General features: G+C 36.3%; 4 protein-coding genes across 4 annotated transcripts; all 4 read left to right on the top strand.

Moving 5' to 3' along the window:
* Positions 1-565: 565 nt before the first annotated feature.
* LSM04_008708 (uncharacterized protein) lies at positions 566-1,378 on the top strand (the record flags this gene model as incomplete). Its single annotated transcript, XM_067331118.1, has 1 exon — positions 566-1,378. One exon carries the CDS (start codon positions 566-568, stop codon positions 1,376-1,378), a length of 813 nt encoding a protein of 270 aa, XP_067189133.1.
* A 1,538-nt stretch (positions 1,379-2,916) lies between these two features.
* LSM04_006242 (uncharacterized protein) lies at positions 2,917-7,026 on the top strand (the record flags this gene model as incomplete). Its single annotated transcript, XM_067331117.1, has 1 exon — positions 2,917-7,026. The coding sequence occupies one exon, from the start codon at positions 2,917-2,919 to the stop codon at positions 7,024-7,026; it is 4,110 nt and encodes a 1,369-aa protein (XP_067189097.1).
* A 434-nt stretch (positions 7,027-7,460) lies between these two features.
* Positions 7,461-8,984, top strand: LSM04_001238 (uncharacterized protein; the record flags this gene model as incomplete). The annotated part of the gene is made up of 1 exon (XM_067331116.1): positions 7,461-8,984. One exon carries the CDS (start codon positions 7,461-7,463, stop codon positions 8,982-8,984), a length of 1,524 nt encoding a protein of 507 aa, XP_067189005.1.
* Positions 8,985-9,597: 613 nt separating this feature from the next.
* On the top strand, positions 9,598-12,528 carry LSM04_003501 (uncharacterized protein; the record flags this gene model as incomplete). Its single annotated transcript, XM_067331115.1, has 1 exon — positions 9,598-12,528. The coding sequence occupies one exon, from the start codon at positions 9,598-9,600 to the stop codon at positions 12,526-12,528; it is 2,931 nt and encodes a 976-aa protein (XP_067189046.1).
* Between the last annotated feature and the right edge of the window lie 493 nt (positions 12,529-13,021).

Genomic DNA, 13,021 nt, shown 5'->3' with positions numbered 1-13,021 from the left:
TCTTTCTTACAAGTGAGGCATGGATAAGGAAAGAAATATGAACACCAGCAACGTAAAAGAAGAAAAAGAAAAGCAAAAACAATGAGGAGGATACTGAGGGTGAGATAATGTGGAAGGGAGTGAAATCTAATATGTAGTGAAGGAAGACAAATGAAAGGTGACGGGCCATTTATGTGTGTTATATATATATATATATATGAGTTTGTGCCATTATTTATTCATTTATATTATCATTTGTGCAGAAGTCCAGTATCTCTTATTACTATTTCCGCCTCCCCACCACACGGTTTATATGTCTAACCCTCCTCTCTTATACTTTTACTCTTTTTTTCTTTCTTTTTCTCATATATATATATAGGTTGAAATAGTTTTGTGTGGTTTCTTCAATTACTGGCCCAAGGTGTTCTGAGGCGTAATCTCCGCATTCATTTATACCCCAGTAATAAAGTTATTTTCTTTTCAGAGAAGAATAGAAATAATAATAGAAAGAAGAGAGACCGCGGTGTATATTACTTCTCCATTCCCTCTGACTACTAAGCATCCATATATATATATATATATATATATGTCTGGGTATTGCGGCCCCACGGATCCCGCTGGCACGGATGGTCCACGCATCTGTGCACTACCGCCGCCACATCCACCCGCTTCCGCCGCCTCGCCGATGATAAAGGCGGCTCTTCAGAGAAGAGTGGGATTTAACTCCAACCTCGGATCTTCTGAAAGTATTTCCGCTATTAATATTAATATTAATAATAATACTAACAACAGTAGTATGACTATGAATAGCAGTGATGATAATATTAATAATATGATCCCAAACGACATCGTCACACCCATTATGGATGGGTTAAATAATACTACTACTACTATCAACAATAATGAGAATACACTAATAGCATCGGCGGTGGACATTTGCGGATTGGAACTAGCAAGTGATGGATCTTTCCTTCGCAATGAAACTGCCTCAAATGGTATTTTACTCTGCGGCAGTGATTTCAAGTCTCTCATGCGTGAAGGCAGTAGTCGTGGAAGTAATAAAAGTGGGAATTGTAGTTTCTTCAGTGAAGTCAGTACAAATGGTGGGACGTGTGGAGATATGGGCGAAGACTTCCGTCTTAATGCCAGCCTAAATAATAATGATAATAATAATAATAATGATAATAAAGCAAATGGAACTACGGATGAGAATGGACGATTGTCGTATGTACCGTGGAAGGATTCATCTATTTACGGAACAGGCCGCAATAGTTTCACCGATGCGTTTATACCGCCGCGATCGCAGCGACGACATGAACATCAACGCAAATTGGATGGAAGGCGATCGGAAGAGGAAGAGAAAAGAAAGGATCAAAATAGTGATCGAGGAATGAGATAATACTATGAAGCAGAAGAAAGCAAGAAGGAAAGGAAATATGTTGGTCAAATTAGGATACCACCTAATGATTATATATATATATATATATATATATATATATATATATATATTGGTAAATTTATTTATTTATTTATTTTATTTTTTTCTGACGTAATAATTTTGGTCGATGACATGATATCTTATTGTTGTATTTTTTCTAAGAGCAGCATTATCTATTCCACCCCTTGAAAAAAAACAAAAAAACAAAAGAAAAAGCCAAAAAAAAAGATATGTGATTAGTAATAATGATATAAAAATATATTCACAAATTGATGAATAATACTACAAGTGTTTTATTCTCCTTTTTTCTTTTTTGTTTAAAGGGGTCTATTCTAGACATTCTTTGGAGTATTTGTGGGAAAAAAAAACTCCAACGTTTTTGGTCTGTGTTTGGGGTTTCCTACCGTAGTTTGTATTTTTTAAAAAATATTTATTTATTTTTCTGCATTAAAAAAAAAAAATAGGTCATTAAAGCGAACCAAAGGAGAAAGAAAGAAATAAAGAAAAAAAAGTGATAAATGGAATAATAGTAACAGTGATATGTCGTTTCTCTCTCTCTCTCTCTCTCTCTATATATATATATATATATTCATTTATTTAATTATTTATAAATATATATTTGTGTGGATATTTTCCCTTTTCCCCATGAAATTATATTTATTTATTTATTTATTTATTTATTTATTTACCCCTTCTCTCTATTTTTAACGCTTTATTTATTTCTTGATTTCTTGATTTATTTCGCTATTTCATGTAGACAGGGGAGCTATTCAGTGTTGATGGGGTTTAAATAGCTGCCAAACTGTTAATATTCAACGGGTTTGTCTTTATCATGGAACTATTTATCGGTGTTTTATCAATAAAATGAAATACTTCTGAGTAGTGTGGAGGAGGAGAATGGGAAAGTGAAGTGCTTATCTAATGTTTTTTTTTCTCTTTCTTTCTTTCTTTCTTTCTTTCTAATAATAATAATAATAATAATAATAATAATAATAATAATAATAAAAGGTAAAAAGACATCATTTAAGAAAGGACGGGTGTGAATGACAGTGCCTCTTCCCGCTATAGAATCACACAAGGGGGATAATAATAATAATAATAATATAGATAGTAATAATAATAATAATAATAATAATAATAATAATAATAATAATAATATTAATAATAATATTAATATAGATAGTGATAATAACAGTGAATCATCACTTCTACTGGCCGCATTTATGGGGTGTTTTGTTGAAGAGACAAGCGAATGGAGCGAAACAACCGCAGAGTATCCTAACAGCAATAATAATAATAATAATAATAATAATAATAATAATAATAATAATAATAATAATAATAATAATAGTAATAATAATGATAGTAATAATGTGAAATTGGATGAGAGTATTCAACAGGTGTATGATCGCCGTTATGTTCTCAACACTATTCGGCGTGTTTTACAGTACTTAATACACAATGGCGATGCCACACTTGCGAGATTAGAACTCGAGGAGATGTTGGAAACTGTTTGCGAGGCCCATTGGCAGCGAATTCTACACATGAAATATACTTCACCTAATAATAATAATAATAATAATAATAATAATAATAATAATAATAATAAAATGCATACAAAGGAACGAGCGAGGCAGGATCGAATGCTATTCCTACGAGATGTCTCTGGTCTCTCTCAGAGGAAAATACGGGTAATGGAAGAGACTGTATTACTGCCATGTGTATGGATTTATATAGTGTATTATATAGTGTGTAAACAGTGCCCGTCAAGTATGTGGGAAATACAATCAAAGCGAAATAAATGGGTATATTGTTTCTTTTTTCATCAACCACTGCAGATCACACCAGTAAGAACCCAAAAAACACTATGGAATAGTACTACTAATACTATTAATACTATTAATAATATGAATAGTAATAATAGTAGAGATGCGGTGGATTTACATTGTACTACTATGGAAAGTGCAATCTCTCTAATAACACTCCGTCAACGTTTAACGGAACTTCTTTCGCATTTCTACAGTCCACACAATACGAGACGTATTCTCGGGTTTGTGGATGTCTATCATGCGTGGTTAATGCGGGATTACCACACCGCTGTTAATAGCAGTAAACAAGAAGAAGAAATAGGAGAGTTATTCCTATTGAGTGGAGAAGAGTCATCTTTACTCTTATCGGTAATATCACAGGTATTATGGTTTATACAGGCTTGGACACTTGTGGCAACAAGGAATATGGCACATGCTGCCGTACGAGATGAGATTGAAAAGAATATACACTTAAGGAAGTACAAGGATGAAGTTGTACAAGAGAATGATAGTATCTTTCATTTAACAACTTCTGGTTCTTCTTCTTCATTATCGTTATTATCATCAATAACAACAACAAGGGAAGAAGTATCATTGGGTGTATCTCCACAATCATCACCTTTACTGCAGCACATTTATAGCATCTTCTCTCAGGAGCTCTTTAATAATAATAATAATAATAATAATAATAATAATAATAATAGTGAGGATACATATAAACAGATGGATCTGAAGGATATGTCTTTTATCGCTTCTAATTCCCTTAACTCTTGGCAAGATGTATTTCTCATAATACTGCGAGTTTGGCTGCGGGCGAAACAATACACAGATGCGGGAAATATGCAGAACTCCAGCGATCTCCTCTTGTACACAATAGAGAGTCTCTACACAGCAGAGAGTGATGCCATCACCCTTGCTTCTTCGCCTATCACATGTAATGCAGGTGGTGTTTGTACGAAAAGAAAAGATATTAAGATAAAGGTTCGTCTCTTATCTTTTCAATGGATTCAACAATTGTTTTTAGTGAATTGTGCGGCTCTGGCTGATACACAAAGACTACTATACTTTCTCCAACGTGTACAACGCCAATTATTGCTTACAGAGGTGTTATATATTGCGTCTTGTCCGACACTTGGGGCTGGTGGGGTACACTCTCATGTACTCACATCCTACGCCTTATTATATAATAATAATAATAATAATAATAATAATAATAATAATAATAATAATAATAAAGAGAAAAAAAATAATGGGGAAACTTTAGTGAATATTCAAAACGCAATGGAGTCTTTAGACTATTTGCCACTTCCTGTTCAAATACAATTGTTAGGCCATCGTATATGGCAACAACGACGATTACTCGTGCATGAATTACCACAAAATCAAGAAGAAGATGTGATGTATAATGAACGTCGTTTATTTATACAATGGGAGTTATTACATCTCTGTGAAGTTATCGTTCATCGTGTTTGTGGATTATTTGGTTCATTAGAGTTATCTTTTACAGACTTCGCCCCACATCGTATTCTGTTTGATGCTATTACGATTGCCTGTGATGTACAGGAAGATATGCTGCGTGGGGCCGCGGAACCGTTAAGAGATGTCTCAGTATCATTATCATCAACCTCAATGAATTCTTCTCCCTCTATCGATACTATGAATGAAAATAATAATAATAATAATAATAATAATAATAATAATAATAATAATAATAATAATAGTAATGATAGTAATAGTAGTAATAATAATAATAATAATAATAATAATAATAATAATAATAATAATAATAATAATAATAATAATAATAATAATAATGATAATGATGATGATACAAGTAATAGTTGGTTAGCTGTGAAATTCGCCTCTAGAACACATCATCTATCCCCACAAGAGAGTTTTGCCCATTCCTTATCAAACACCAATACTAATTCCACCACCATCGCCACACCACAGGAACTCTACTGGTTGGCACGTAATAACACTATACAGTGGATGACTCTTCTGGAGGAGTATTACCCACATTTGCCACTTTCTCTGCAAATATGTCGTATGCGAATAGCGGCCGCTGCTTTTGATAAATCCACACTAATATTAGCACGAGAATTGCTTAAAACATTTCATAATAATGCTCTAGCCAAGGCACATGGAGCGATGGCACTCTTTGCAAGTCTTCACATTATACCGGCAGAGCGATGTATTCGTGAAGCTCTTCAGCAATATCCACATTCAGTGGAAATACAACGTCTTCATCGTGTGATATGTGGAAATGATGGTATTATAGAGAATATGAGAAGAGATTCTAATAATGAGCAGGATATAGCACGAATGAAATTATTAAAAAAAAAGATTGATCCTATTTATATCTATCGTTATCGTGGAGTACTTCCTTTACGATATGCTATTTCTAGACATGGAGATATTATACCATATGTCTCGCTATTCCTTACTTTTCTATGTGTTCTCTTTTTGGCATTGAGTCTTATGCTGCACTTGAGAGAAAGTAGAGCAACTGAATATACAAATCTTAGCGTATCTGAGATTTGGGATAGTAATAGCAGTAATAGCAATAGCAGTACGGATACGGAAGAATGTAAATGGTCTTTTAAATTACCATTTATTTTACCGGTATACTTGGGTTTTGGTATACTGATTTACAGCATATTTGCAGCAGTGATAGTTCCCTTTTTTGCAGAGAAGAAGAAGAAGAAGGAGAAAAATAAAAATAATAGCTGGTGTATTATATCAAGGTTTCTTCAAATTCTTATGTATCATGCATATCTTGTTAATGATGTTTCTAATCGACTTGTTTTTTGCTTACGTGGTTTACCCTTATTAGGACTTGTGACATTATGCCAATTTGTTGTAAATAATACGATTCAACTCGATATGACAAATCAAGAGTCTTGTGATGATAGCAACGACAAGAGTTCTATATATTGTCATAATAACTGTTATCGTATGTTTACAGAATGGAGTATGCTTGCTTTACTTCTAATTTTATTATTACTCGTAATAAATATTCTTTTTTACGGACGTATATGGTGTATTTTGCGCAGTTACGATGTTGTAAAGGGAACCCTTTCAACTTTTATCACAGTATTTCTTATTGATTTTATTTTTTTAATTATAAACTTTCCATTTTTATTATTTTGTTCTGTGGTGTTGGAACCGTTTATGTTTCTTATGACGGTCATCTTCAGTATTATTCCAACATGTTTACCAGTAAAGATGGAAATGTGTCTCCTATGTGAACATTACCCAAGTCTTCCAGATGATGGATTACTAACACCACAGGCCCTAAACAACAATGAAAATGATTCCGTATCATCTAATTCACTCTTTTTTTGTACTCACATGACATCAGAATTATATAAACGAATTTTAAAGAGTTTACCACCAATACAGTGGTTACGAAAAGAAATTTACGATTCTCCAATTCTGTGTGCTCATGTTTTGTCCAGACCACGTATGACGAATCATAGAGAGATATCAATTTCGTCATATCTCACTACTGTTTTACGTTGTTTGACAGGATTGGCATCACGTGGGGTTGGATGTTGTCTTGTACTAAATAGTCTTTTTTACTGGCGCACGCATCGTGATATTTGGGAAAGTGCATCATCCGTACAAGCGGCACTTTTACGTGAATCTTATTTAGCGATATTTCCCGAAATTCCTGAAATTTCTTTTACTCTCAATTGTGAACCAGTAATGGATGAAAATCAGATTTTCAATAATCACCTTACATGTATTACACCACTACAAAGAGGGAAGGCAACTTCAACAGTCCCATACGGATAAAAGTAATGACAGTCTGGGGTTAACAAAGAGAGTGTTTTTTTTGTCTCCTTTTTTTTTCCTTCTCACTTGCGATGCTATGATTTCTGGTATTTTGCATGTGGTATCTCTTTGTATATGATTTCTCGAAGTAATGGGTTTTGGGCGAAGGGTAGAGACTTGTGGTTTGTTCCTTTATTTTTGTTTTTTTTTCATTTTTTTAAAAAAAATATATATATATATATATATATATATATATATATATGTATATCATTTTGGAGTTGAAAGTTTATGTTTCTCTTGGTTATATTTAATAAATCGCATATTCCACTGCTTAATCTTTTAACCTTCTACTATTTCTCGCTTCTTTTTTTTTGCCCCTTTCTTTTTTTGTATAGAAAAGTAAATCCACAGACTCGACCAGCCAAAGAAACAAAGAGAGGGAAAGAAAGAGAACCATGAACAGAAACCATAAAACTCGGTTTCCTGCTATTCTTCTTATCCTCCCACTTATTCTTCTTATATGGATAGAATGCCCCGCAGTTGCTCAAACCAGTGGAAGTAATAAGTACCATACATACGCAATATTTAATTTCTCGTCTGATCCTGTTGAGTCAATCACGAGAACGGCATCTAAATTGTGTGAAAATGAGGGAATGCAGCTGGCGATGCCAAATTCACTTGCAAAGGCGACATCTATGGAGGGAGTTATTGGAGAATGTGTTCCACGATCGGCTCGAATTCTCTTTGGTGGACATGGTTTATCCTGTCCTACTTATACCCCGATTTATTTCTTTGTACCTTCATTCAATTTCACCACATATCCTGTGCAAGGTAGTACAGAACAGTGTGATGCATTAATTGGCTCAGGTGTTGAGAAGGTTTGCAGTATAAATAATGCATCTCTGGGAACACCTTTTTACCGTTTTGACAATGATACCAAAGACAGAGACTGTAATGGACCAATTGGATTAGATTATGACCCTGTGGAACGATATCAGTTTAAACGTCCTTCAACAGAAAGTTTCCCTTTATTGGGATGGAATCTGATGGAGGATAGTAATGGTACGCGTACGTTAACATGGGAAAATATTTGTTCCGGAGATGTTGTGACGTGTAATGGAACAGGAACGTATTCTACAACGCAGTATGTTATGTGTGAGTCTGATGATAGTGTGGGAAGTTTATCTACAAGCTGTGTTTACACGGAAAGAGCCTCTCGAAGTACCACGACTATGCGAAATGACTTGTGGATTATTATTGGACTGGCAGGTTCATTTTTAGTTCTGGTTCTTTTGTTTTTACTAATTGCTATACACTGTTCTATTCACACACGTCATGATGAAAAAGTGGCACGAAAAGAGTCTCTACGACATTTCGCCTATAGTGCATCTCAGCAAGGAAGTTTTCGTGAAGGCAATACATCTTCCAGGGGAAGCTTTGATCGTCGTTCCTCAGCTGCCGGCGGCTCCTTCTATGGAAGCAGATCAATTCGACGTGTACCTTCTGGTAATTTATCACGACAAGGAAGTTTTAATGGTAATTTATCACGACAAGGAAGTTTTAATGGTAATATGCAACGACAAGGCAGTTTTAATGGTAATATGCAACGACAAGGCAGTTTTAATGGTAATATGCAACGACAAGGCAGTTTTAATGGTAATATGCAACGACAAGGAAGTTTTAATGGTAACCCATTACAACAAGGCAGTTTTAATGGTAATATGCAACGACAAGGCAGTTTTAATGGTAATATGCAACGACAAGGCAGTTTTAATGGTAATATGCAACGACAAGGCAGTTTTAATGGTAATATGCAACGACAAGGAAGTTTTAATGGTAACCCATTACAACAAGGCAGTTTTAATGGTAATATGCAACGACAAGGCAGTTTTAATGGTAATATGCAACGACAAGGAAGTTTTTATGGTAACCGTGCCACACCTCAGAGAGCAAGTAGTCATACTAGGATGCGATATTAAATAGTTATACCGGATATTGGTAAATCTGTGATTAGAAAGTGCCTTGAATTTTTTTGGTAGTACCATTTAATGATTTTTTTTTCTAAAACCAGGCACGCACATCTTCTGTAGAGTGCGTTTTTTTTATTTTTATTTTTCCTTTGTTTCCTTTCTGAATGCCTTATAAGCAAATGTCAAATAACGATAGATGAAGAAATGCGTCTTTTTTTTCCCTTCGTATTACTCCTTTTCAATATATTGTTTTTTCGTGGGTGCAAAGGAAAAATGTCATCCAATTTTCAGTATATTTTTGACCTTATTTCTTTTTACTTTTCTTGCGTGAATTCAAAGAATTTTTTTTCCCTTTCGTTTCGTTCCTATCTACGTTAGTTGGCCTTTTCCCTTATTTCCGGTAATGACTGCAATTATTCTTCCTGTTATTGGTATTGTAAAGATTGGAACTATTATTAATGTTGTTTTATTTCCTTCTTGTTTTCTGTCTTTTGTATGTATATATTTTTTCCTTCCTCTTTTCCCTTTCTTTCTTAATATATATTCTATTTGTACGACAAAAAGTATATTACCTAATTGGACGTGAAACTCGACCGGCCGGTGTGTGTGGTTGTTCTCTCTAATGTCATTAGTGCAAACATCCACGCCAGGGCGAAGTCCGCCTATTTTTACCCCACCCGCATCTTCCGTAGTCTCTACACCCGTCGCGACTTTGCCGCTATTGCCAGCATTAAAACAGAAAACCGCAGCGGCAGCGGCAAAGTCGCGAAATGGACGTGTAGGTAAACATTACGGACATGTTAAAGTATCCTCACGCCATCATGGCGGAACAACTCTGTTAGTGGACGTGCAAGGCTCAAAGACTCATAATGATAGTACAAATACGGTTGTCAGTGGTAATACGGTGAACCTGTGTGATTCCGAGGAAACACGGCTGTTTGGTTCTGTAAAGAGCAGTTATGAACCGCGTGGGTTTAGGGACACCATCGCACCAGTGAGAAAAGGCACAAACACGGGATTTTTAGCGAGTAGTTCACGCACCCACTCCCTGGCGCAGTTAATGTCCGCAGAGGGCAGGGGAAAAAGTGTGATTAACGTATCAGCAAGTGAGTTCTCGCAGGGAACAGATATTTCAAAGCGAGTTGATCATTCACATCGTCATCGTCGAATGCCAGTGGCAACGGAGTTTGATCCCTCCACATACACCGCATTGCTGCCCGCTACTATGAGACTACAAAAGGTGGGAGAACCGACGAGGAAATCGGTGGTGGTGGGAACAACGGCAAAGGAATTATTGGCGGAGCGTGGAATCATGCGGTATGATCGTAATGTTTTATCAAATGGGACGAAAAGGGTTCAGGGAGTTCCAATGCTGGAGCTTCGACCGTTTGAAACACAAATGAAACTACTGAAAGATCGTGGACGTAATATTCGTCGACGATGGAAACAGCAAGCGACTAGTGGTGGGAATTCAGGAAATAACAATAATATTCGAATCGTGAGTGAGTATGATGATAGCAGCTCTGAAAGTGGGGAAAGTTCTAATAGTTCCAGTAATTCAATTACAACCGAGTCAAGAGAACAACAACAATTACAACAAAAGAAAGAGAGTGTAGCGGCGGCTGCTGCACGTCGAGAGCGTATTAAAGTACTTCAACTATCTGCTGATAGTGCTCGTGATAAAATATTACTACGAAATGAACTAAAGAAGAGTCGAGCGGAAGTGGAAAAGGCTCGAAATGGCATCACTACCGAAGCTTTCCTTTCTCAGAAACAAGAAAACTTAATACAGGATAGTAATATTAAATCGACGCATGTACATATGGAGGATGTTTCCTGGGGAGCTGAACATATTGTATTACCCAACAAAGCCACACCCCCATCACATCCACACGAAACTCATTCCACTCCAGAGACAAAGAATAGTAGAAACTCCACTACACAGAGTGATAGACGGCTTAGTAAGGTCTTTCACGATCTCCTTCATCGTGCGAAAGGTACTATTGTGTATGGATTATATCCAGCCGATATGCAGCGAGAACGACGACGACGACAACAACAACAACGAAGACGAAAAACATCTGCTCCACTTCGCATTTCACCCTCACCCTCACCATCGCCAGTAAATAACTCGGAACGGGCAACACCGTTTAATTCACAACCCCACGTTTCACAACCAAGAACAGAAAGACAATTACGACACGGTAGTGAAGAGGGATCACGCAGACGTCATCGACCACTTCCTGTAGAGTACGGTGTGGGAGAAAGGTCCCGTCAGCTGTATGATGCACAGCTACAGGAACAACGTATTGAAGATTTGCAAACAGAGCTAGAGAATGGTGAAGATATACTACATACACGGGGACTTCTTGCAGAGTTATTACCAGAACGAATAAAACTCCTTGATGAGTCTTTTAGACAAACACATGAGCATGCAAATGTTGTTTTACGAAAACATCGAGACAAACTTTTTAAAATGGCAGCTACTATACAAGCTGAAGAACGACAACAAGCATGCCTTGCTCTTGTTGATCTTCTAGAAGAGTCATATCATGGTGAAATTTCGGAAACGGCATGGCCTTCCATCATAAAGGCATTACATAAAACACGTGAACTTATTTCTGTTTCCCCAAATCGTTGCAACGCACGTAGTTTTCATAGTATTGTTAAAGAGTACTTTTTAATGTCACATCTTTTAGAAAGTGGTGTGGATGAAGTTCTTCGACGACTCTCACAACTTTTCGACATGACAAAATCGCAATACAGATATGTTATGACAAATATCTATCAACGACTTAATCAACCACGAAATTATCAATCACGTTTTCGTGAAATTGAACGTACTATACTTGGAAAAGGGGAAATTACAGAAAAACGCTACCGTATTATTCTCCACCGTTGTCGCTTCCTCCTTCCCTTTACAAGCATGGGACCTGTTGTTCCTAATACTACTGGAACACCCTCAACAACTGGTACTACTACGACTATGAATGCCATTGCTTCTGCTACTGCAGTTCCCAGTGATTCTAGTGCAAGAATGACTGGAATGAATGCGAATACTACTGCAGCTGGTGGAGTTGTTGGGGCTAATGATGTACAAGGAGCTGTAGTGAGTACTGGTGATTTGATACGCCGTGAACGGGGTGGCGAACGATTTAAGATTTCTGTACAGTTAAAGAGTGATCATCAGAGTTTTATCTCCTGCGCGGTATCTACACACGGAAAGGAGAGTGCTGGAATGATCGCCACAACAGAACGACAATCCAGTAATGAAGGTATCTCATATTATACGGCGAACTTGCGGCAACAGGCATTTCGTCTACAATTGCATGAGAATTCCCTCCTGGAGGTGATGGTGCAGCGGAATGGAGTGACGATTGCCTCGGGGGAATTAAAGTTGATGGATTGTACGTTTGATCCACGTGGGACTTCGCTCCTGTGGCTGCGTTTGACGGGTGGGACGTGTCTGCAGGCGGAGATTAAACTTGGGCTTGAGATAATGTATGAAAAGGATCGTGGTCGAAGATTGACAAGGAATGATTTATACAAATGAAAGTGATGGTAGGAGAGAGAGAGAGAAAGTGAGAGAGATTGTTTGTTTGTTTGTTTTTGCGTGGTTGTGTTTTTTGTTTGTTTTTAGGCTTTAAATTAAAAAAAAAAAGATTTACAAACATAATACACACACACACACACTTACATATACACTGAATGGAAAAAAAAAAAACAAAAACATATGAAATTTGTATACACCTCTGATATTATGTACAACACTTGGAAACTGTAAAAAAATATGTGGGAATATTTGCAGATACCACACTGTTTCTTTTTTTTTTTTTGGAATTCTTTGTGGTTTGTGTATGTAATTTTAGTTCCCCCCCAGTGCAGTCAGTTTTCTTTTATCTATTTATTTTTATTTCACTTTGTACCAATGTTAGACAGTTGTTACGGGACTCCATTATATATTATGGTTAGTGATATTTCGCTATTTTACTGTTGATTTTCATTTTGTTATTTATTTGTTTTCTCTTCTTTTTTTCTTAAAAAAA

The sequence above is a fragment of the Trypanosoma melophagium genome (assembly GCF_022059095.1).
Source record: "Trypanosoma melophagium isolate St. Kilda chromosome Unknown ctg33segment0, whole genome shotgun sequence".
In the NCBI taxonomy this organism is placed as follows: domain Eukaryota; phylum Euglenozoa; class Kinetoplastea; order Trypanosomatida; family Trypanosomatidae; genus Trypanosoma; species Trypanosoma melophagium.
Note: the sequence above shows the minus strand (reverse complement) of the source record. Positions and strands in the feature narration are given on the sequence as shown.